This window comes from Salminus brasiliensis, chromosome 9 (genome assembly GCF_030463535.1).
Source record: "Salminus brasiliensis chromosome 9, fSalBra1.hap2, whole genome shotgun sequence".
Classification (NCBI taxonomy): domain Eukaryota; kingdom Metazoa; phylum Chordata; class Actinopteri; order Characiformes; family Bryconidae; genus Salminus; species Salminus brasiliensis.
In genome coordinates, this window is record NC_132886.1 from 13,629,847 (window position 1) to 13,655,905 (window position 26,059).

A 26,059-nucleotide genomic window follows, 5' to 3' on the forward strand; every position below is an offset into this window, starting at 1 on the left:
AAAAATATTTCACTGGGCAGGTTCTCACAAACAATGACGTATAAATAAAGAAGGGTAGCAACGTTTCCAGGCACATAACAACACAGTTCACACTCTAGACGGACAGATCTTCTCTCACGTCCCAGACGCTTGATTTAAGCACACTTATTGATCATGAAGCTGGCTATCCTGCTCTGTGCATCTGTTCTCCTCTGTTGGGCTGGTGAGTGCTAATTATAGTAAAAGAAACTTTTACCATAATACAGAAAAAAGACATTGAGAATGTGGTTACTGTTGCTGGTTGAATGCATAGATTATAGCAGAGAATTATGTGAATATATTTCTGCTTGTCTTATCTGCTTGTCTTAATGTCCAAACTGTTTTAGAATACATGATGGCTTTGTTTATAAATATACACAACAGGTAGAAAATGAATAATAACATTATTAATAATGACAAGGGTTCGGTGTGAAAGCAAATGTATTCTACAAATACATGCAGGTATTTATTTTAAATACACACCCCAGTTGAAGAATGAGGACAGGTACTTGAAATGTCAATATGAGCTAAAATAATCAAATAAGAAAGTTTACACACGAATAATCATTTTACTCGACTACAGCAAAATGGTGCTGGTTCTTGATGTTTTGTTTTTTATTTTTATATTATTAAATGAAGCACAGATTGCGTAATTGCTGATCTACATTCCTTAGAGACTAATGTTGCAATGCCATCAGCTTAGAATTTCAACACGGAAAAGAAAAGCACATTTCCTTGTTTGTTTCTCATAAATTACATTTACTCCTTACAGTTCTCACAAGAGCAGAGACAACAGAGGTAATCAAACTTCACTGGAAATCTTGTGTTTTTTATATCGTTTTCACGTGATATTATGTGAATGTAAATAAAGAAAACACATTGCTTTTATTTGGTAAATTACTGATTACAGTTTTATCATCTGATTTTTTCCAGCTTGACTGTAGTAAGTATGCAGACTCTGTATGCACTCTGGAATTTGTACCAGTGTGTGGTGATGATGGAAACACATACCCAACAGAGTGTGTTCTCTGTTCAGAAAACAAGTAAGTTAAAAGTTACAATGAAATGGTTACAATAGTTGCTGCATTTGGCTTCATATTCTTCTGATTTTTTTTTCTGTGCAGGATCCGAAACCAGCATGTCAAGTTGGCACACAAGGGAGTTTGTAACCCTCAGTGAGCCCATCACACATCAGAGTGGCCTTATGTGAAATGTCAGAAATCTATTACATATGGTCCTGATGCCTTAGAGTTTTGGCCATTCAAGTTGCGATTTGAAGTCATAAAATTATAATAAATCTAAGCATTCCATCACTTACCAATATGCTGTTTTTATTGTTTTATGAATATTTTACATTCTGATTTTATCAAAAGGGAAGAAATGAGATATGAGACAAGTAGAGGCCGGATATTGTTTTTCTTTAGGGATGTCAAAGTTTGTCTGAGGTTTGTTCATCCAATAAAAGCTGTAATGTGTTGTAATATTAGTATCGACAAACCACATAATGTGCACTTTAACAACCTCCTTAATAACCACATAACTGCAATCTGTAACTGTAAATGAAAATCATTAGAAATCAAACATATAATCTTTGCATGACTTAAATAAGCACACACACACACACACATACACACACACATTCATTCATTGTCAATTCCCTTTGTTTTGCATTTGATACAAAAATTGTTTAGAACAAAAACATTTAAACAGTTTTTAAAGGATTTCATATATTGCAGCAAATAAAGCAACAAACATTCCCCTAACAAATGTTTGGGCACTTTTGATTACTTACAAACTTGGACAAAAGTGTACCCCTCGGTTAATGAAAGAAAAACCACAATGGTCACAGAAATTACTTGAATCTGACCAAAGTAATAATAAATAAAAATTCTATGAAAATAAACAAATGAAAATCCGACATTGATTTTAAACCATGCTTCAAAAGAATTATTTTAAAAAGTAAACACATTAAACAGGCCTGGACAAAAATGATGGTACCCCTGAAAATAATGTGACCAAAGGGACATGTTAAATCAAGGTGCACCACCAATTAGCATCACAGGTGTCTACAATCTTGTAATCAGTCAGTGGGCCTATATATAGGGCTACAGGTAGTCACTGTGCTGTTTGGTGACATGGTGTGTGCCACACTCAACATGGACCAGAGGAAGCGAAGGAAAGAGTTGTCTCAGGAGATTAGAAAGAAAATTATAGACAAGCATGTTAAAGGTAAAGGTTATAAGACCATCTCCAAGCAGCTTGATGTTCACTGTGTGACTACAGTTGCACATATTATTCAGAAATATAAGATCTATGTGACTGTAGCCAACTTCCCTTGATGTGGCTGCAGGAGGAAAATTGATGACAAATCAAAGAGATGGATAATACGAATGGTAACAAAAGAGCCCAGAAAAACTTCTAAAGAGATTAAAGATGAACTTCAAGCTCAAGGAACATCAGTGTCAGATCGCACCATTCATTGTTGTTTGAGCCAAAGTGGACTTCATGGAAGAGGACCAAGGAGGACACCATTGTTGAAAACAAATCATAAAAAAGCCAGACTGGAATTTGCCAAACTACATGTTGACAAGCCCCAAAGCTTCTGGGAGAATGTCCTATGGACAGATGAGACAAAAATGGAACTTTTTGCCAAGGCACATCTGCTCTATGTTCACAGATGGAAAAATTAAGCATATCAAGAAAAGAACACTGTCTCTACTGTGAAACATGGCGGAGGCTCTGTTATGTTCTGGGGCTGCTTTGCTGCATCTGGCACAGGGTGTCTTGAATTTGTGCAGGGTACAATGAAATCTCAAGACTATCAGGGGATTCTAGAGAGAAATGTGCTGCCCAGTGTCAAAGCTTGGGCTCAGTCGCAGGTCATGGGTCTTGCAACAGGACAATGATTTAAAACACAGCTAGAAACACCCAAGAATGGCTAAGAGGAAAACATTGGACTATTCTGAAGTGGCCTTCTATGAGCCCTGACCTAAATTCTATTGAGCATCTTTGGATGGAGCTGAATAATACCGCCTGGAAAAGGCTCCCTTCAAACCTGAGACAACTGGAGCAGTTTGCTCATGAGGAGTGGGCCAAAATACCTGCTGAGAGGTGCAGAAGTCTAATTGACAGTTACAGGAATTGTTTGATTGCAGTTATTGCCTCAAAAGGTTATGCAACAAAATATGAAGTTAAGGTTACCATAATTTCTGTACAGGCCTGTTTCATGAGTTTATTTTTTTAAACTCATGAAACATTTCCGTTGGCATGCACGTGAAGGCTTGCACGAGCACGCCTTGACAAATATAGCTAACGTCCCTTGAAATGAAAATCCGACATTGATTTTGAACAATGCTTCAACAAAATTATTTTAAAAACTAAACTCATTAAACAAAAATGGTACCCCTGAAAATAATGTGACCAAAGTGGCATGTTAAATCAAGGTGCACCACTAATTAGCATCACAGGTGTCTACAATCTTGTAATCAGTCAGTGGGCCTATATATAGAGCTACAGGTAGTCACTGTGCTGTTTGGTGACATGATGTGTACAACACTCAACATGGACCAGAGGAAGCGAAGGAAAGAGGTGTCTCAGGAGATAGAAAATTATAGACAAGCATGTTAAAGGTAAAGGTTATAAGACCATCTCCAAGCAGCTTGATGTTCCTGTGACTACAGTTGCACATATTATTCAGAAAAATAAGATCCATGGGACTGGAGCCAACCTCCCTGGACGTGGCCGCAGGAGGAAAATTGATGACAAATCAAAGAGACGGATAATACGCATGGTAACAAAAGAGCCCAGAAAAACTTTTAAAGAGATTAAAGGTGAACTCCAAGGAGGACACCATTGTTGAAAACAAATCATAAAAAGCCAGACTGGAATTTGCCAAACTACATGTTGACAAGCCCCAAAGCTTCTGGGAGAATGTCCTATGGACAGATGAGACAAAAATGAAACTTTTTGACAAGGCACATCAGCTCTATGTTCACAGACAAAAAAAATGAAGCATATGGCTCTGTTATGTTCTGGGGCTGCTTTGCTGCATCTGGCACAGGGTACAATGAAATCTCAAGACTATCAAGGGATTCTAGAGAGAAGTGTGCTGTCCAGTGTCAGATCACCCAAGAATGATCAAGAGAAAACATTGGACTATTCTGAAGTGGCTTTCTATGAGCCCTGACCTAAATCCTATTGAGCATCTTTGGAAAGAGCTAAACATGCTGTCTGGAAAAGGCACCCTTCAAACCTGAAACAACTGGAGCAGTTTGCTCATGAGGAGTGGGCCAAAATACCTGCTGAAGTGCAGAAGTCTCATTGACAGTTACAGGAATTGTTTGATTGCAGTTATTGCCTCAAAAGGTTGTGCAAAAAAATTTTAAGTGAAGGGTACCATCATTTCTGTCCAGGCCAGATTCATGAGTTTAATTTTAAAATAATTCTGTTGAAGCATGGTTGAAAAGCAATGTCTGACTTTCATTGGTTAATTTTCATTGCATTTTTATTTAATATTACTTTTGTCAGATTCAAGTTATTTCTGTGACCATTTTGGACTTTCATTAATTGAGGGGTACCGACAATTTTGTCCATGTGTATATAAATACTGCTGTTTCCTTTAGATTTACTTTCTGCAGTCTACAGTTTAATCCAAATTATAAAGTGGATCATATTTTGTAAATTATAAAGTTCTTTATAACTATTTAATAATAAGTTTTGAAATAGCCTACAGAAGCATTATTCAGGCTGACCCTATTTTGAAGATTATATTTGTAATTACTACATTACCAAGCATAGGTAGCAAAGAAAAGTGAGAAAAGTCATTGTACAAAGATTTTAATTCAAGTCATTTTGGAGCATTGCTATATGCTCACTCACGACTGTGTTCATTTTGACACAATGAGTAAAGAACTAATAAATTCACAATTATGTCAAGAAGTCAAAAACAGCAAAAATGGAGGTACATGTTGTTTGTGTGACAGTGATATGCATATACCATTCTAGGTAACATTAACAAACAAGTTCTCCTGTTTGAACAATCAGTATTGATTGATCAAGCGCCTGTGTACCTCACACAATTCATTCCATCCATCTATCCATCCAACTTGGCCCTGTCAGTGGGTTAATGTGCAAACCTAAAGATTGTATGTCAATGTTTAAACGTATTTTGAACTATAAACGTTAACACCAGTGGACTGTGTGGTATTTCAATACTAACAGTCTATACCGTGGTCAAAGACTTTCATATTGCATTTTTTTAAGTAAGGCATCATGACAGAATCATTCATATCAGAAGATATTAATGATAATAGATAATAACAGAAGTTAAAAATTACTGGCATCAAAAAGATTAATTAAAATTGACCGATATTTCAAACTAACATTTGATTATGTGTTTTTTTTTAACTCTAAGATCAGCTTTAGGTGATTCTGGGCTTCTGTGATAAAACAAAAGCCCTGTATATGATCAATTTTACTGCAAAATTATATTCATTTTAATCTTGCACAAAAAACTGTTATATTTGTATTGGAAAAAATACATCTACTGCTCACTTAACTACTCACAGTAAAATATCATAAGTAATCAAAAGTGCCCAAATGTTTGTTAGGGGAATGTTTGTTGCTTTATTTGCTGCAATAAATGAAATCATTTGAAAACTGTTTAAATGTGTTTATTCTAAACAATTTTTGTATCAAATACAAAACAAAGGTAATTGACAATGAATTCATGTTGCATGTAGGTGTGTGTGTGTGTGTGTGTGTGTGCTTATTTAAGTCATGCAAATATTATATGTTTGATTTCTAATGATTTTCATTTACAGTTACAGATTGCAGTTATGTGGTTATTAAGGAGGTTGTTAAAGTGCACATTATGTGGTTTGTCGATACTAATATTACAACACATTACAGCTTTTATTGGATGAACAAACCTCAGACAAACTTTGACATCCCTAAAGAAAAACAATATCCTGCCTCTACATGTCTCATATCTCATTTGTTTCCTTTTGATAAAAGCAATGAACAGAATGTAAAATATTAATAAAACAGTAAAAACAGCATATTGATGAGTGCTGCATTTTCTTAAAGAAACAAGAGAGATGGAATGCTTAGATGTATTATAATTTTATGACTTCAAATCACATGAATGGCCAAAACTCTAAGGCATCAGGACCATGTGTAATAGATTTCTGACATTTTACTTAAGGCCACTCTGATGTGTGATGGGCTCACTGAGGGTTACAAACTCCCTTGTGTGCCAACTTGACATGCTGGTTTCGGATCCTGCACAGAAGAAAAAATCAGAAGAATATGAAGCCAAATGCAGCAACTATTGTAACCATTTCATTGTAACTTTTAACTTACTTGTTTTCTGAACAGAGAACACACTCTGTTGGGTATGTGTTTCCATCATCACCACACACTGGTACAAATTCCCGAGTGCATACAGAGTCTGCATACTTACTACAGTCAAGCTGGAAAAAATCAGATGATCAGATTAGCAAATAAAAGTAATGTGTTTTCTTTATTTACATTCACATAATATCATGTGAAAATGACTGATATAAAAGCTTTCAAGATTTCCAGTGAAGTTTGATTACCTCTGTTGTCTCTGCTCTTGTGAGAGCTGGAAGGAGTATAGGTAATTTATGAGAAACAAACAAGGAAATGTGCTTTTCTTTTTCCATGTTGAAATTCTAAGCAGACTGCGTTGGAACATCAGTCTCTAAGGAATGTAGATCAGCAATTACACAATCTGTGCTTCATTTAATAATCTAAAAATAAAAAACTAAACATCAAGAACCAGCACATTTGCTGTAAAGATCAAACCTCAAATGCCTGTCATTACAAAAGAGTAACACTGAACCCCTGTCATTATTAATTATGTACCTGCTGTGTATATTTATAAACGAAGCCATTGTTTAATAAGATAAGCAGAAATATATTCACATAATTCTCTGCGATAATCTATGCCAAGAGTTCAACCAGCAACAGTAACCACATTCCCAATGTTTTTTTTTCTGTATTATGGTAAACGTTTCTTTTACTATGATTAGCACTCACCAGCCCAACAGAGGAGAACAGATGCGCAGAGCAGGATAGCCAGCTTCATGATCAATAAGTGTGCTTAAATCGAGCGTCTGAGGCGTGAGAGAAGATATTTTCCTTCTAGTGTGTGAACTGTGTTCTTATGTGCCGGAAACGTTCCTACCCTTCTTTATTTACACGTCATTGTTTGTGAGAACCTGCTCAGTGAAAAGCAGTTTAACCAGACTGTCAAGTGTCTCAAATATTTGGACAAAAGGAAAGCATGACTTTGAAGAAGACCTGATTTGTGTCTGAACATTTGTTACAGTATGACAATGTTACCTATTGGTGGCTGTCATTAATGCTTTACCATACTGTCTAAATATGCTTTTATGTAGTGTTAAAAAAGTTTGATTTGATTATTTTGTAGATATAAGTACAGGGGCACTGCCAGGGATTTCAGGTCTCCTGATAAGATATTGCACTGGGCCGCACAACTCCAACAATCCTGCCAAAATTCTGCCTGTCAGTCATAATTACACCATTACAATGCCCTGCCTAGGTATAATCAGAATAAAACATGGTAAAAAGTCCTAAAAAGTGTATTGAAATGGTGTACTTAATAACTAGATTTTAAATAACCTAGGGAACCATTATTCAGACTGACCCTATTTTAAAGATATATGTATATTTGCAGTGGCTACATTACCAAGCATAAGTAGCAAAGAAAAGGGGAGAAAATGTAGGCCATTCCATATCGTCACTGCCAGGCAAAATCCTTGTATGTCTATAACTGCAATGTTACAGGAGAAGAAAAAACCTTCTTAACTTTAAATGGAAAAATGTATCTGTGCGTTTCCAGAGCATGTCTACTGGGAAAAGGACAAACACATTTGACTATTTACCGTTGGCCTCCACCTTTTAATTTACATTTACAGTATTTAGCTGACGCTCTTATCCAGAGCAACTTACAGGGTTACTCATATAACAGAGTTGGGCCAATGTAGTGTTAGGAGTCTTTCCCAAGGACTCTTATTGGTGTAGCGCAGCATAGTCACCCAGACCAGGAATCGAACCCCAGTCTCCCACGTGGTGAGGCAGCTTACTGGCAGGTAGTGGTGTTATCTGCACCACATCAATCATCCATGCAGTGAAAACATACAGGCACACAAGTGAACAAAAGCACACAGTGAGTGCTCATTAATGGCCTTGCTCAAGGGCCCCAACAGTAGCAGTTTAGCTAACCCACTACTACCCCAGCCCCTGATCTATTCCAGTGCCCTTGGCCTACTAGTCATTCATCACCATTTTAATTTTGACACAATATAAAGAACAACTGCAACTGAACAACAAAATAGAGATACAAGGTTTTTGACTATGACTATGATGATATGCAAGCGGAACCTCTTTCTGTTATTTAAAACCATCTTTTTGTTGGCAGTCAAGATTGGTACACACTTTAAAATGAAAAAAGCATAAGAATTTTCATTAAACGTAATACTTTTTTTTTTTTTACCATTTTAATTACATTTAACCTTTGCACCTTTTTTATTTATCTCAATAACTGTGGTATCCAATGTGCTGATGACTGTTTTGATAATGCAGTTGCAGTCAGTTCCTGTAAGAAAGGAAAAAAAACTAAGTGGTCTATTTTAGGATTAAAATGCATGGCAGGTTTTGGTTTGTCTGTCTCAGTCACGTGACCTTTTATTTCTTGGTCGTTTCGCGTAAGAGACTCACTCAACTCGTTTATTCAGTAAATGCTTTCCCTGCAGTGCTGAACCGATGTACTACATTAAAATATGTATTGCATGTCAGTTGCAGAACTTTTTTGCTAACCTTCATGTGATGGAATGATCATCAGAGGTGTTAGCTAGAACAGCACACTGACTGTTTATAAAATGATTAATTTGGACATAGTATTGTACCTAACTGTACTGTATTAACAATAAAGTATTTATGAGGACAGATGTTAAATGTAAGTATGTTTGGTGTATTTATGTGGTGCTAAAAGTTGTGTGGTCAATTTGATTGTGCTAGTAAGAGAGAAAGTTTTCCCCAACACTTTTGAAGGTGTGGCACCAACACTGCTGCATTTAGTACACAATACACCCCTCTTGCTCTTTTGAAAGCCTGATGTCATTGAAAGTAGGCCGACGTGGCTGTGTTGAAACTGGATATGCGAGCAGGAAGGCTGACCTGTGAGCTGCAGTATTCAGTATAATTAGTTTAGATGACCACAGTAAACAGTACCTTCAGTGATATTACTGCCAAACACTGAAGTAATTAAACATTGTCTGTCTGTCATCCGTTGTTCACTAAGTATGTTACTGCGCTCGATTTTGAAATTGCAGCCTGGACAGTTTTATGCTTTCATGGCTTGACCATTCTTCAAAATAATTTACTGTATCATTTCAAATACGAAGCATTAGGGTTCAAAGCCAAACAGGCCTACTGTAAGTACCAAAGTATGTAAGAAAACCAGGGCTATAGCAAGTGATGAATTATTGTCCTTGTACATTAGCAATTCCAGATGCTGTCAGAAAATCATATAATAGGTCACAGCTACACAACCACACTTCTAAATTACTATTGTATAAAATACTGAATTTGGTCTTTATTGCACAAAAAGTCGAATTGCCATTGAATTAAAGCGAAAGTTGCATTTTACGAGTGTAATTGTTTCTTTTAAAAATGTGCTCATTCTAATCTTCTACTAACCCTCACACATGCAACCATCTCACTCTTTCATCCTATCAGTCTGCTTTGTATTGAATGAGTACAATTTTAGCCAATGTGTTATCTAACCATTAGAGTGTGTTTCCTCCTTTATCATTTATTAACAGGTTTTGTGAAAGCGAGGTATGACAGTGGTTATTTCTCTAGATGGGGAAAGTAATCTTTGACTGCAGTAAATGGGAATTTTTGTATATTAAAATGTTAAAACTATTAGATTTTTTTACTTTACATGTCCCTATAAGCCAGTATGTACCAACACTGTTTATTCTCCTCACTTTCTCCTGCACTGTGGGATTTGGTAAGGGTGCACCCTATCCTCACTGCTCTTCATCATAGCATCAGAGCCTATAGTCTTTAAGGCATCCTCACAGATACATGGTCTCCTGATGGTCTCCACACATATTCATGTATACACTGCTGTGGTTACACAATGTTTAATCTTTAGTGCTGCATACTGCTATTCTGTAAAGCACACTGTATATAAATGTCCTTGTATAGTCTATGTATACTGTGTATACTATTGTTCTCTTTATATTGTGTATTGTCTGTAAATTATATGTAGAGTAGCAGTATATAACAGCCGGAAACAAATTCCTTGTGTGTGTGAACATACATGGTCAATAAATCTGATTCTGATTATGGTGCTATTATGGTGCATAGACTAGGTACCGGTCATCGGTTATGCACTAGTGCTCAGTTATACGGTGCTCAGCTCAGCTCAGTGTTTGCACATCCCTTACTTTTCTGCGATTTTTGAAATGCAGTACAGCATGAGGCTGCCACATCTTGGCCTGCAGAGGTCGCTCTTGCCTCAGTTCTAGTCAATGGACTGAACATATACTTGAATGCTGTTTGACATTTATTTCTTAATATTGCCTGTGTTTGTCTAGTCTGAGCATTGTTATGGTTATTGCTTTCTTCTTTATATCCTTTGGATTCCCTCTGTCTTTTTGATTCTAATGTTGATGACTTTTCCCCCTGTGTCGAACTGGACTAGATTTGAGATTGTATTTTTTTACCTTACAACCTTACATCCTCAACTTGGATCCTGTTTGAGTCTCTGTGAGGATTAATAATGACTATAGCTACACAAGTTTACCAAACATTGCATAAGAGTGCAAAGAGTGTGAGTTGGTCTGGACAGCACCCCCGTGTGACCAATTACAGACCTCCACATGCAGTACTCAGGCAAAACAACAGCAACAAGCATAGGAAAGGTACATTACAAGCAGCAGTCCTAAGAAGTCACTTTAGTTCATCTGGCTCATCAGTCAATTTGTTTCCAGTTCTTTTTCTGGACATTCTTCTGCAAGAGAAAGATCAGAAAGGTGTCACTTGCTGCAGAATATTTGGTCAGTATGCTCTGGGCTCCTCTATCTGGCAGCAGTTTTACACTGGTTTGTCCAGTGCTACTCTCTCTCCTTAATCCCAGACACACTTTCCTGTGGCAGGTTTTACAGACAGTGTTTGACAGTTTGCCTGCTGCCTCGGTTCAGTCTCTCAAACTGGGCGTCAGTAGCTAAAGGTAATAAAACACTCTCAGTCTTCCCTCCTGCCACTCTCCATAAACTGCAAGTGCATGGCTTTTCTGCTCTCCAAGTCCAAACATATCCATTTCAGTTCTTGAGCTGGAAATGTGATCTGTGGCCAAGCGGTGTCTCCACTCCCCCTAACGCCCCGCAACGCATGCAGGCTTTGTTTTGGTTACAGATAAAATCACAAAAGAAAAAGAGTGTGGGTGGGAGATTGGGGGTTGGGGGGTAACGTCTGACTGCAGATTCTTTTTCCCCATAAGACCCCCAAGGGGAAAGCGGAGGAAGTGGCACAGGCTACAGAGAATAATGATCTTACAAACACTTCTATGGAACAATCTCAACGTACAGTACAGAGCTTCCTACTGCACTGGCTCTTATCACTGGTACGGTATCTGCTCTCACTGTAAAAATCTACTTTGTTAGTTAGTAGGTCATTTGTAGTAGGTACTTTGAAAAATTAACCTGATTTTATCCAAAGGCAATCTATTTTTTTAAAGGTGCAAAACAAAAGAACAAAAGTCTGGGCAGTAAGTGTTTATTTCCTCAGTAAAACACTGATATTAAAATAAATACTAATAATAATCATAAATATGTGTTGATTTCACCTTACTGTGTTTATTGAAACATCTCCAAAGCTCTGCTCATGGTAGTCCAGTATTATATGTAGTTCTCATCCGACACCTTGCTTGGTAAATCAGTGCTTAATGATGTTAAATCAGGCGAGATGGTGATGGAATTGAACACATCCTGTCCTGAAAACAAGGCTTCTTCAAACTAGCTGACAAGATCTCAAATAATTCTTAACACTCTTATTGCTGAAATAAATGTTTTTTAAAAACATGTTTTTGTACTAGATGTAGACATGTACCAGATAGCACAAATCACTCTGGCCATTTCCCAGGCCATGAATATTTGACACAATATAAAGAACTACAGATTCAAAATAAGTCAAAAAGTTAATAAAAACACAAATATATATACAAGATTTAATAAATATAATTTTTGTCATCATGGCTACACAAAAACGGTGTCTCCAAAATGACAATTTAACAAAAAAAATGTCTTAAAGCAACACTATGTAATATTTTTACCCTACAATAATACCTTCGAAATCATGTTGATACTCCACTAGCCTGTAAAAGCGAGAATAGCATCTCTATTGTTCCCACTTTGGGCTCAACTCACTGCTAACTGCACTATGTAACTTTGGCGAAATGGAAAGAACGACACTTGTAAAACTTGTGAATACTCTGCGTAACCCAGGACATCAGCATTAAAAAACAGTAATATTACTCTTCTGTATCTCTCAGCTTCTTCAGAAATGTGTGTCCTTTAGTGTGGTGATGCTGATTTTACATAAAGCTGCTTCAACGTTTAGAGAAAGTAAAACTTTTTTATTTTAGGTCATTTTATTGCATTTCTAGTCCATTCATTGTAAAGAAAACATTTGTATCATGTAAAGAAAAACTGCCAAAATTCAAATTAAGCCAATAAAACAGTACAAGATTTGCTAAATATATATTCACTGTCACTCAATAATTTTGTTTCTCCAAAAAGACAACTTTACACAGGAAGAAAAAAATCTATTAAAATCCCATTTAATTGGAAGTCAATGTACAAAAATATACAAAGGATTTATTCCAGAAACTGTTGGCATTTCTATTGGTCCATTCATCAAATTGTTTTAATACAATATAAAGAACAACTGTCAAAGTGAAAACTAGCAAAAATGTAAAGGTCATCTCCTGAAACATGTCAGTCCCCATTTTCAGAAACGTGTCACTTCTTTCCAGAAGGTAAAACACTGTGATAATAAAAACCTGTTATAGATGCTTTGCTGAAGTAAGTGAAAAGTGTTTAGATAGTTGGGGGGTTGCAGCTGTTGCACCTTCCAGGTTTGTAAATTACGCTTCAAGTTATTTTGGGTTTTACAGTAGGATTCATCTGTTTTTGAGCTTAATCAGCTGGAAGAAACCTACCTCATTTATATTGCCTCCTTTTGTCTTGTGTGTGTATTTTTGTACCAATTCCATACATAGTTTGTCTGCTACCATCTTTTGTCTGTCTGTCTGTCTGTCTGTCTGTCTCTCTCTCTCTCTCTCTCTCTCTCTCTCTCTCTCTTTCAGTGTTTCTCATTAGTGATGGCTCTTCTGGTATCTGCTAGGAGGCGCGGTGTGTTGTGGTGTCAGTGTGTGTGTGTGTGTGTGAAAGGCGGCGAGTGCCAGACATATGGAGTTGATCAGCAGGCTGGATGCTGATGTTTTCTTTGCGAATGCTGACAGGCTGACAGGCAAACGAGTGCGACACAAAAACCTCCCTCCAGCTCCTCCTGCACGAGAAGAAGGAGAGAGCGAGAAGAAGAGTGGACGAGAGGAGAAGACGCAAAGAGGAAAAAAAAGAAAAGACCTTTACTGTGACTGCCCCCCTCTTTTTTTCCTCTATCGCTGCTGTTCCTCTTTTTCTCTCTCTTTCTGTCTCTGCTTCCTCACTCCTCTCATTCCCTTTCTCTCTCTCTCTCAGCAAGCCACACTCTCACACACTCTCATTCTCTCACAGAACTTTTTCACTCACTCTCTCCTCTCTCTTTCTTCCTTTCTCTCTCTTTATTTAAATGACTGTGTGAGAGAGGGGGTGGTATTTGAGGGCTCTCTAAGATGCAGGAGCTCCCCAGAGTGGGGGAGTGAGAGGAACTGACCGGCACGCCGTCCACTCTGCCAAAATTCCAGAAAGAGAGAACGAGCAAAGGCTCTTAGAACGAAGAGAAGAGACAGAGGGACAGAGGGAGAGCTGACCGCTAAGCCAAAATACCAGGGAAGACCAGAAAGAGAAGAAGCCAGAGAGAAGGTTCTGAGAAGTTGACCACCAAGCTGACCACTCAGCCAGACAAGTACCAGACATAACCAACAGCAGAACACGAGAGAAAGAGGAGGACAGTAGAAGAGAACTTAAGACTGAAGAAAGACATCAGGCTGCACCTGACTGACTACAGCTAAAAATCCTTTTCTTGAAGACCACCACGACTTGAATTTGGCCTTGCTTTTTCTATGCTGTGGTCACCATGGCAACTTTGAGACTTTCAATGACATTTTGGTTGCCCCTCATGTTCTGGACACTGCTGTGGTCCAGGATGACCACCAGCCTGCCCTCTCAGAGCCATGGTCAACAGCCGAAGCCCGTGCAAGCCCGACGACTGCCCGGCCATGTCCAGGAAAGTGCGGAAAGTAAAGTGGAGCGCCTGGGTCAGGCTTTCCGCCGCAACGTCCGGCTGCTGCGTGAGCGCGGTGGGCGTCTGGACCTGATCTTCTTGCTGGACGAGTCGTCCAGCGTGGGGGCTGCCAACTTCGGCAGTGAGCTGCGCTTCGTCCGCAAGCTGCTGTCCGACTTCCCTGTGGCGCCTGAGGCCACGCGAGTCGCCCTGGTGACCTTCAGCTCCAAGAGCCACGTGGTGACTAGAGTGGACTATGTGTCAGCACCCAGATCTCACCAGCACAAGTGCTCACTCTTCAGCAAAGAGATTCCAGCCATAACATACAGAGGAGGGGGAACATACACTAAAGGAGCGTTCCAGCGAGCAGCGGTATGTAGGGATGTGTGTGGAGGTGTGTGAATGTGTGAGAGAGAGCTTACTGGAGGTGTGGCTGAGTTCAACTCTGTCTGTGAGTGAATGCGGCTGTGAGTATCCTCATGCTAAAAAAGAGGGTCTCCAAGGGTTCTTTATGCTTTTTATGGAAGCAATGACAGCTCATTAAACGATTTCGATGGTTTAAAGGTTCTATGCCTGGTTTGGTGGCAGATTTAGGTATGGGCGACATGAACAGGGGGTTTGCCCAGTGCACCATACAAGCTAGAACTGCCCTGAGCCTGGCTGATAGCTTCTTTAGACTGGTAAACAACCTTTTGGTTCTAGACAGCACCAGGAAAATATCCTAAAGTACACATGTAATATGATATGTTATTACTAAAAGTACTGTTTTCCATCTTTCCTCTTTTAATTGCTGTGATTAATAATGCATACATGCCAGTCTAGCTAATAAGCCACAAATTGCCCACCAAACTGAACTGCTGGACTGAACAGGGGGTGAAAAGGAGGAAGGACAGATATCCAAAGAATGGAAAAAGTTCATGTCTTTGCAATAAGGAGAAAGACAGAAGTAATGTGGTTGGTACATTGTCAGCACACCAGAATGACTTATTATGGATAATGCAGTTCACAGATGTAGGCCTAATGCAGGAACTGGCTTTATAGTGCCTGTATCTTATCTCTTCCCCATACTTTCTTCATATCCATTGGCTCAATAGTGAATAAGGTCAGTGGAAGATCTCCTCAGTGCAGTGTCCCTGAACGCCCTCAGCACACTTTTCACGCACAACGTCACCACACACAGTCCTGTCACATATGGTGTTTCATTTGGTGTGTGAATGTAAAATTCTTTTACTGCTTGGGGTAAAAAGTGCAGTGGGGGTGTGTGGTACTGATATGGTTCAGATAGATCATCCTTCACTCCACTCCCTTACTTTGTGTGGGGCTTGTGTGTAGAGCGAGGAGATAGCAGAGGCCGTTCATCTCGGACACTACGGGGTGAAATAAGGGAACACACACTGCACACACACACTGAGCTGCCATATGGCCTGCTCCACTAGAGAATGTGTTGTGCTGTATAGTCTCTCAGATTGCTGTTTGGTCATGCTGTTGTGAAATGGTGTGATTTGGTATGGTGTATCTTGTCAAAGCAGCATTATATGGCATGTTTACCTTAAAATAGCAGCTTGAATGGTGCCGCTATCATTGCTACTCCTAGCACAGCAACTGCACTACATAACTTTGGTAAAGCAGGCAGGAAAACTCTTGCCAGTACAGTATGACTGCGTGACCTGAATCATATCTGTGGAAAATCCTGTAATATTGCTCTACTGCATCAGTCCACATGCTTCTTTCACTTTCATTGACAGTTTTGTATCTCTCAGTTCGTCGAGAACAGTATGTGAAAAGCCAAAGTTTTTTTTAGAAAAGTCTGTTCACTTAGTAGCCATCTATGCAACGCCAAAGGCCAGTTCTCCAGTCACACAAGACCAGGCTCTTATTTCCATGAATGGGGAGAGACCAAAATACTCAAAACTGAAGGTCAAATTACTGTTTCAAAAACATATTTTAAATCCCTGATTTAATCTGACATGCGAGACCTCATAAATAGTTTGTAGCATTTGTGCATTGTGCACATAAAACATGATTTCTCAACTTTGTTCTGGTTACTGCGCAGATCTCGTCATCGAAGGGGACTTATCCCAGCTAGCTCCACAATACTGTCAACCCTTCACTGCTTGCGGCATACCCAGCAAGCTGATTTGTGGCTCTTTTCGTTGAATGGCGAGACTATGTGCATAAACACACGCTATTCTGAGCATTACGAGAACTCCCATTTATATTGTAGCCGGTGACCGGGCTCCTCATTGGTACACAAATTCCACTTCCTGACTGTAGGAGGAGCCCAGGAGCAAGAAATACTGATTCCTGCATAATGCTGCTTTAAGTTGTCACGTTGAGTTGTGTTGAGAGTGTGTTTTGTGTTGAGCAATGTCAGGTTGTCATGTTGTGTCCCTTTGTGTTGTTGTTTTATGTAGTATTGTTTCATGTTGTTTGTTATGTTGTGTCATGTAGTCGTGCTGTGCTGTGTTGTACTGTCATGGCTTGTGGTTGGGTTGGGTTGTCATCTTGCACCATGATATGTTGTACCATGTCATGCTGTGATGTTTGGCTCCTTATTGTATCATGTTGTGTTGTGTCATGTAGTCCGGTGTTACCATATTTCTTTCTTTCTTTCTTTCTTTCTTTCTTTCTTTATTTATTTGTGTATTTTGTCAGTGGGGCTGTTGAACTGCCCTGTGTAAATACAGAGTGACTGCACAGAGAGCTTTCCGGAAAAACAGACAAGTTTAATGAGAACAGATGCACTGAATAACCTTTCAGTCTTATGTCAAACTGTCAAATGGTCACTAAGTGAACCAGCCAGCTGGTCAGTTGTTTTGGTTCAGCGAGATAAGCTGTGTATAGGTTTGGTTAAATAGTTGAAATCATTCTTAATAAGACCTTGTGAACTTTATAAAGTAAAAGGGTCTCTTTTTTCTTATGCAGTGAGACCTGTTGTGTTCTTGATTGTTGAATGGATGCAGAATATATGGTCTCAGAGTGAACATCTTTCCCAACTGATTTACCCCCTGCCTTGTCTCTCTCTCTCTCCAACTATGAGTCTATAAGTAGAAGCAGACTCTTTTCCATTTCATCATTTTCTGCAGTTAAACATGTACCAGTGATTAATTTCAGGCTAATTCCTGGATTCAGACAAGAGACGGAGATAACAGTGAAGCGTTCTTTCATTCGAGCAACACCTCATAAATGAACTTTTCCCCTTTCTCTGACTGCGTACGAATGACTTACCACGTCTGGCTTGAGGAAGATGTTTGAAACCAGACTGCAGTACATGACTTATTGCACTTTCTCTTGCTCGCTTTCTCCCTCGCGCGCTCTTTCTCTCTCTGCCAGGCTTGACTTCACTTATATGCTTATATTTCCACAGTAACCATCTTGCCATGATAAAAGCAAATTTAGGAAATCTAATCTACAAAGCAGACAGTTGTAGCAGACACTTGTAGAATGCTAATCTACAAGTGTCTGCTTGTTACAACTAAACAATAGGTTAGCTTGATTTCATTAACCACCACCCCCCCCCCCCCCACCCCCCAAAAAAAAAAAAAAATCGGAATGGACCAAGTGTTTGGACGTTTTTCCTGGAGAGACAGTTTTCCAGTGAGGAGGAGGCTGGATTCAGGCCTTCCCGCTATGACTGTAATGAGAGCAGTGTACACTGAAAAAGTGCTGATTTGAATTTACTTGATTCAGATTTGTACAGAATTTCCAGCATAAATAAAATCTATTACATCAGCACAGTTATTGCATAAAAAAGGCCTGGAAAAAACGCTGTTAATGTAATATATTTTGTAGAAGTGATGCACACATTTACGGCATTTGCAGACGCTCTTCTCCAGAGTGACTTAGAGTTTAGTCACTTAATTACAGAGGCAGGCAAATGATTAGTCACAGTAATAGGCAAATGTACAATGTTTGCCTATAGAGTCTTGACCAAGGGCTCTTATTGGTATAGAGTGGTGATCTTGCCCAGGTGGCAATCGTCTACAGTTTTGCCACATGGTGGGCAGCAGTGTTAAGCCCATTTCACACCAGACTGCAAGCAATATGGTCCCATATTAGTCAGTGAAGCCTTTCACACAAATACACTGCAGGTTTTTGGACACATACAGCATTTCATTGGTTCTAGGCAGAAAAAGACAGTACAAAATGTTGTATTCTTGCTAAATGTACAATCTAAACACCTATACCTGAACTATTGGAGCTGAAAGTAAGTATTTGTCACCTGATACTATCAACATAATCGTTAACGTAACAGTGAGATCTGTTAGCAGCTAACAAAAAAAAAAATGTTTAAATTGAATCTATGTATGTTTACTTAAGCAATAGACACAAGCTAAAGATTCAGTATTGTCCTGCAAGACAAACAGAAACCACTTTCGCCTTGTGTTGGTGTTGCGTCCGGTGTGAAATAACAAGCGTATGAGAATCTTTAGTAGCCTCGATCGTAGTGATGTTGAGTTCTGCACCAGCATTTGGATGCAGTATAACTTTAATATGAACTAAATGAATAGAATTAACAGCATTATCCTATGCTATCCTTATTTCTTGTTTCTTATTGGGACAGCTAGTACTATGGCCCGGGGGGTTGCAATTCGAATCCAAGGCCATGGCATTTTTCCATTAGTGGCTGGAATCCAGGAGGGTAGAGGGATGATTAACAGGCATCTGTTAGCTGGTGTGGAGGTGGAGCTTTCCTCTGAGTGCGTCGACTACCTGGCAATGCTGGCAGCAGTTCAAAAAGAGGCAGTGGCTCTTACCCTCCTAGTTTCAGGAGCATTTCTAGTGCTGGGGGAGCTACGGACAGATGGGTTAATTGTCAAAAAACGAACATGGGAAAAAAACGAACAAATTTAAGTCTAAAAATTGTGTGCTTCTTTCTTCTATTGCGGAAAGAAAATCCATCTTTGCATTTGATGGTGGGATGAACATGACTGTAGCAGCCTTTACACAGTCTTACCCAGTTAGTTTCTGAAGGAACTGTGCACCATTTGCTTATTTGTAGTAGTGTGAAACTCTGAGAGCACATAGCTCCCCTGCTGTGATTTTGGACCTCATCATGCCTTTCTTTCTCTGAAGCAGCCAGGTTTCACCCCTCCCAGGAGATTAGCTCTCTATGTACTTAGGATTTGTCTGCACGTCGATGGGTTACCATGGGCTGCCAGAGCCTCAACTCGCTCTCTCCTGACAGACCTGGAGCCAAATCAACCCTCTGTAGACTCTCCATACTCTCTCTCTCTGAATTCTTTCCTATGCTCTCCAAATTCTTCACCTAGCCGCTTTTCTGATTAAGTCCAGGAGAGACGCATTAAAGGTTGAAGTCTTTGACTGAATGGATTTTAAAATTGCAGTTACAAATGACGTCTTTCTCCCAAACGGCAGCTTTGGAAGGCCTATTGTATGGACAGTAATTGAAGCAATGTTTGATCACGTTTTTGGAATTTAGATGTAATATTTCCAGTAAGAGAAGTGCAGGGTTGCTACACACACATTTGCACACGTGTACACACTGCAAGCAGCTGGGTCTTCTCAAACTGCATCAGAGCATAGACAACCATTTGAATTTTCATTCAGATGTTGAGGACGTGGGGGAGAAGTTGCGCAATAACACACACTCTCACTGTCTACCCCAAAACTCCTGCCCTGGCACAAATTCCAGAGAGAGGTGTTTTGAGGGCCGATGACCCCTCCGACATGGTTTTTTGAACCCCAGGACAGCAGGAGGGAAGACTGTCATCAGGCCTAGACATATCAACCGCTCCACATTTCACACACTGTCTGCTCAAAACCATCTGTCAGCAAAACCCTCTCTAAATGCGTTAAAACTCGCTCTAAATGTGTCTCATTGAAGAACAAGCCAGTAATGAAGGTGAATACCTATAAATTCACATATACACAGACCTACACACTCACACAGTCCAAATGTTCTGGAGAACGTCTGGCGAGATGTTCAAATCTTGGTCCAAATGGGTGGAAACGGCAGTGAATTCAGTGCAGGTGTTTAGCAGATAAAAGTGAAGTGCTTTATCCCTTCATCATTAATGCAGAAAAGGGGTAAGCGAGTACAGGCCAAAAGTGTCGTAGTTCATTACAGAGTGAAGAAAAAACAAAGAAGCTAAGGCAGACAAAGCAAGAAGGAGCGCAAGTTGAAAAGAAAGACATTAAAGACGTTTTGCCTCAAGGTTAAACTTGCTCAATTTTTCCTTACAGTTAATCTGCCAAACATGCTTGGCGTATGAGGCTTGCTTCTGTAGATTTGCAATGGAGCTACAGGGTAATGTAGATATCACAAAATGGACCTCACTAGGAAGACAAAAATATGGAAACTCAAAAAGGTTTATTGTAAGATGTGCAAATGCAAACACAGTGAGGCAACACAACTGTTCTATGTGAGCCTTTAAAGTCTTGGTGAGAAACTGCTAAAACTGCTGTTAAAGCTACGCTACAGCTTTAAAATAATGTTGATGCTCCACTGAGTAGAATAAGTAGAATAGCATCTCTGCGGCTCTGCACACTGCTAACTGCACTGTTTAACTCTGGCGAAGTGGGCAGGACAGGAGTCATATTCAAATTAAATCCAGTTGTTTATCCAGTTCAGACTTCCTAATTATGTTTTAGGTCACTGAAAACTAAGCAAATGGAAGATGCAGTCCAGGGTGGAGGGTTGAACAAACAGGTTTGTGGCCAAACTGGCCTGAAATGTATTCTTAAAAATCTATTCATGGTAGCGAGGTGCATGCAAGGTACTATAAGACGAAACAGTACCATAAAATATGTTCTTCTCATTTACTACTATTTTACCATTATAACAATTGCTTATATAACCTCAGTATATTCATGTAGGGCATGTTAAGTTGAGAGTCTGAACATTCAAATGAAATGTGGCCACTTGTTGAGTTGATTAAGCCACAATTAACTCACTTGATTTAACTCCTCAGCTAACTATCCAGAGCTTTGTGAGTTCAATTCATGGTGCTTGAGGAGTCTCCTACCTAGAAAGCATCTCGTTTGACTTGTTATCTATCAAACAGGACAAAAAAATGGAAGAAATCAGGATTAAGCTCTACTGTTGTTCTTAGATGTTGAGTTTTTCCATTTTTACATCACAATATGCTAGACATATTTATTACAAGTATGTAGTATGTAGTTAAGTCTATTTAAGGTTGGTGCGTGTAGTGATTTAGGAATGCATGATGGTAATGGGAAATGTATAGGTTTAGGCTAATATACCTTATTAGCCATATTATCCTCATAGCTTTAAAGCTGAAGAAGCAACTTCAGACAAAAGCATGTCCTCATTTGGTCACCTGTATCTGGACAACAGAGGGAAATAATGTAGATATGATAAAAAAAAAAAACACCACAGAGAGAGAAACTGCAGATTGTGTGTACCTACTGAGCTGATAAAGGAGAAACCCCTGCCACTTCCTGCTGCTGTCTTTGTGCTGGTAATAGGGATTGATGAGTGAGATCAATAAGAGAGACAGGCCTCTCTCCCCAGAGCCTGATAAGGGAGGCAGGAATGCCTTTAAAGTGCTCTGAAAGCCACAGATACGCCTGCAGACGGAGAGATAAAACCCAGCGGAGCTGGTCTACCCCAGCAAACTACAGCACTCTGTGGGCTGAGGATGAATGAGTTGTCCAACATGTCTTTGGGACTGATTGGAATTGGTGGTTTAGGGGTGACAAATGGCTCACAGTAGGCTGCACTGTTTGTAATCCATCTCACAGTTCTTTCATTACCACTTCACACTCGGATTACAGACAATACACACTCGAATGAAATGAAACAAGACAAACTAAACATAAATCAACTATATAATGTACATAATCCGTTCAGTCTAGCGGCCTTCTGGTTTATCAGGTGCATTAATAGCTGCAATATGGGTGTTATTAGATGGTGTGGCAGGTTGTAATGTAAATATGTCAGTAGTATATTATCACTGTCCTGCAAAAAATGCCTTAAAACTGCTTTAAAATAGCAACAGAAAAATTTAACCTCCAATAGAAGTCAATGTAAATACGTTTAATTCAAGTGATTGTCAAAAAGTGAAATCACATTATGTCAAGAAGTAGAAAGTGTGCATGGTTACAATATTGTTGTGGTCCTAAGACCTGGTATCTCCAAAACTGTGACCTTGATAGGACATTTAATGCATGTTAACATAACAAGATCATATTCCAAATGTAATTTTGGGCCATTTCTGTTGGTCTCATTTATGGTACATGAACATTGGTTAAGAGGGTTACTTTACAAAAGGTATTCTGTTACAAATTACTGATCACCTGTTAAAGAATATTACTAATATATTCCAAAGGATTTATGTATTAAAGGAATGTAATTTAAATAGTTTTTGTTACTTTTGGATTATTGTTTTTTTGAAGCCATAGATTTAAAGACCAATTTCCTATGTGTCAACACCAATTACCAAATCATCTCATATCCACAGAAAACAATCTTGCGTTCTCATGAACCAAACCCCCTACTACATTACACATACCATTGCTGCTTGTTACAGTAAAATGTTATCTCTGAAATGAGAACTTCACAAGACCACAATAATGAATAAATAATTTAATTAAAGGTGATTTTGGATGGGTGTATTGGTCCATTCATCATGAAATGCTCAAAAAACAAAAACAAAAAGAAAACACAATTTAGACCAGCATGAATTCCATGTTCATCTTAAATGATCCAAACTGGTTTCTGCCAGACTGGTGCTGGTCTGGTTTGCTGTTTTGTATCAGGCAGTGTAAAGGGTTGCTGGCATTTTTTTAACTTATGTTAATAACCCTAAAAATGTCTATGAGAAGTCTAAGAAAAGGTTTAATGTCAGTAAAGATTTTAAACAGTTGTTGTGATTCAAACTATTACACTAAAATATCACACAGAAAGATGAAAGATGTAAGCAATACAGGCTAGCATCATGCATCAGTCTTAGCCCAACAACATGGATTCTGTGGCGATTTTTTTACCTTTCTTTCGAGTCTTTTGAAGCTGAGAGAATATTTACTGCAGAAATGCCTAATTTTGTGATATTATTTTCCTTTTTACGTTTTAAAATGAAGTTCTTTTGAATTTTTGATCCAATTAAATGAATCAATTTTTACAGCACGCAAACATCTGATTCTCCATGATCTCCATGAATGTCCTTCAAAAGAAAGAAAAATTTACAATGAACACCAACAACAGCGGTATCTCATAAACACTGGCTCGCTTCCCCGATTAAGACTAAACATGGTAAGAACAGTGGTCCTTTTTAGGCTGTAATGTAATCCTTGCTAGTAATTTGCCTGTTTTTACAATGTAACTGTAGTCTGTAACTGTATTTTTATAATGTAACTGTAACTGTAGTAATTCCTTACTTTGTCACTGTCACAGATTAGTGTTACTGTTTTATTGTGTCCTGATTATGTTACATGTATTCTGTTATCACCCAACTTTGTCCGTGAATTGTTTACACCAAATTCAAGCAGCTTTCATTTGCACTTGTAAAGCCCATAATACAAACACATTACTCGCGAGCCCATTCACTCAAAAACCCCAGTCAGAAAGTTCAAACAGCAGTAAGTGAAAGATTGGCTAAGGCCATTTGGTCCTGTAGAGGCTGTTTCCTGTCTTCACACCCCCTCATCGCCTCTGTTTTCCTCTCAGCAGTTACAGTCCTCAGAGACAGATACACACAGATTTAAATAACAGCATCAAAGGTGGAGGAGATGAGGCTGGAGAGAGACTGTTTTGCTTCAGGAGCTCGTGCGGGCCGGGGAGGTTGTGAGCTGTGAGCCGCACTAAGTGTTTGTTCTGTGCAGTGAGTGCTGCTTTTTCTTCCTATTAACCGCAACTGTCATCACCATTTAAAACGTTCGGCTCCTCGGCTCCCAGTCCGCCCCTCTCATTCCTCACTCTGAGCAAATGATGGAAAATCCAACAGGGCAAAATGTTTCAGCACAGTGATTAGCAGAGAGTGGAGAGAGTGGTGCTGAATTTGGCAAAAGAAAACCGTTCCTAAGGTCCTATTGAAGCTGGATTTCTTTCAGCAGAAGAGGTTTGGTAATGCGATTTGTGAGGAATTCGAGTGGCCGATTGGTAGAGCACAGAGCGTAGAGTTATTTCTTTATAATACAGATAGCAAAAAGCACACTTCGGAGCGATGCTATAGAAGGTTAAAGGTTGCGACTCTGTGTTGAGCTGCTAGTGAGCAATGATTGGGCAGAAGGGTTCAGAAAACATGACTGGGCCTGCAGTTTTGTCCACAAATCTAAATATTTTAAACACAAGTTTAAACACAGTAAACACTTTTATGAACACGTGACATTTCCTGTTATTGTGAAAACACATTCCACATGTAACTATTTGTAATCATGTGACATTTACATGCTACTTTCTTATTTTTGCAAGTGTATTCGCTTTCATGTATATACTCATACTCCATCAACAGTATTGAAGAAAAAAATGGGAATTCCCCACAGGGAACCCTGAACACTCCTGTAGCATCCTGACTACTGCACAAAAGTATAATGTAAAGGCTCTACACTAAAAATGTATATTCAAGCCAAGTAGCATTTGTTAACCTTTTTTTAGCCCAATCTGAAAGGTTTGTACACAGAATGTTTAAGTCAACATTACATGACATGCTCCACATTCAACTGTTGCATTGTTTTTAACAAGAGATACTGTTCAGGTGAGGAACAAATGGCGAGAAAATGAGCAACAGAGCAACGAAGAACGCTATGGAAACATGGAGACAGAAGGACAATAGAAGATAAAAAAAACAATTGGGGGAAGGTTTGGAGACCAGTGGTGAGAACGAACCTCGTTCTGTTTGAAGCAAAGATGATCTACTACTTCCTGATATGTATAATGTTGGACTGCAGCAGTGGATCAGGCAGTGGAGAGCCTGTGAGCATTCAGACTGAGAGAAAAGCCAACTATTGACTGAGCTCTGGCAGCCTTTTCTTTCAGACTCATAACTCCTGCTGATGCAACACAAAAATCCAGTTTACCCAACTGTCTGTCAGTCCTCTACAGTGAAGAAACATTATGTGGCTATGTATTAAGCTTTTTGTGGGGATAAAGAATCCAGAATTCAGGGAAAGTTAAGTTGGTTCCAACATAGAAAAATGCAGAGAGGCAGAAGATGGTTGTTGAGAAGTGTAGGCCATAAGTACTTACCTACAGTAACACAGGAGGCAGTTAAAATACTCCACAAAGATAGGGTTACCAATGTGTGTATACTACACGAGGACCTGTGGTTAAGAGACTCTCTTTAGAATCCTGGCAACTGGGTGGAATTAGCTGTGGAAAGAGTTACGTTGTTATTGGCTTTGTTTAGGAAGCAAATGGAGTGGTTTGTTTACACCCTTTCATTTAAAGGCCTCGGTCCTCCAATCTCAGACTCAGTCTGTCTTATTAGCTTCTGCGGTTCCTCAGACACAACTTATCACTTAGAGGCTGAAGCATGTGTGCTTATGCAATACATCACCTCATTCCTGCAGGGAAGTCGTAACGAACCACCATTTCCAAATCGGGCCGAAAAAA

The 26,059-nt window shown here is 39.1% G+C and overlaps 3 protein-coding genes across 5 annotated transcripts in view; 2 read left to right on the forward strand and 1 right to left on the reverse strand.

The window, feature by feature from the left end:
- The first annotated feature begins 153 nt into the window (after nt 1–153).
- On the forward strand, nt 154–1,311 carry LOC140562940 (turripeptide Ici9.1-like). Its single transcript, XM_072688805.1, has 4 exons — nt 154–202; nt 791–816; nt 952–1,061; nt 1,143–1,311. Exons 1-4 carry the CDS (start codon nt 154–156, stop codon nt 1,195–1,197), a joined length of 240 nt encoding a protein of 79 aa, XP_072544906.1. The 3' UTR covers nt 1,198–1,311.
- A 4,916-nt stretch (nt 1,312–6,227) lies between these two features.
- LOC140562941 (turripeptide Ici9.1-like) lies at nt 6,228–7,129 on the reverse strand. The gene is made up of 4 exons (XM_072688806.1): nt 7,081–7,129; nt 6,618–6,643; nt 6,382–6,491; nt 6,228–6,300 (listed from the first exon to the last, which is right to left on the reverse strand). The coding sequence occupies exons 1-4, from the start codon at nt 7,127–7,129 to the stop codon at nt 6,246–6,248; spliced, it is 240 nt and encodes a 79-aa protein (XP_072544907.1). The 3' UTR covers nt 6,228–6,245.
- A 6,595-nt stretch (nt 7,130–13,724) lies between these two features.
- Nucleotides 13,725–26,059, forward strand: part of svep1 (sushi, von Willebrand factor type A, EGF and pentraxin domain containing 1) — a 116,565-nt gene continuing 104,230 nt past the window's right edge. For 2 of the 3 annotated variants that reach the window (XM_072687511.1, XM_072687509.1), the window contains exon 1: nt 13,725–14,895. In XM_072687511.1, the coding sequence (XP_072543612.1) occupies nt 14,377–14,895 (519 nt within the window). In that variant the 5' untranslated portion in view covers nt 13,725–14,376. The remainder of the gene's footprint in view (nt 14,896–26,059) is intronic. The other variant, XM_072687508.1, reaches the window with a different exon arrangement.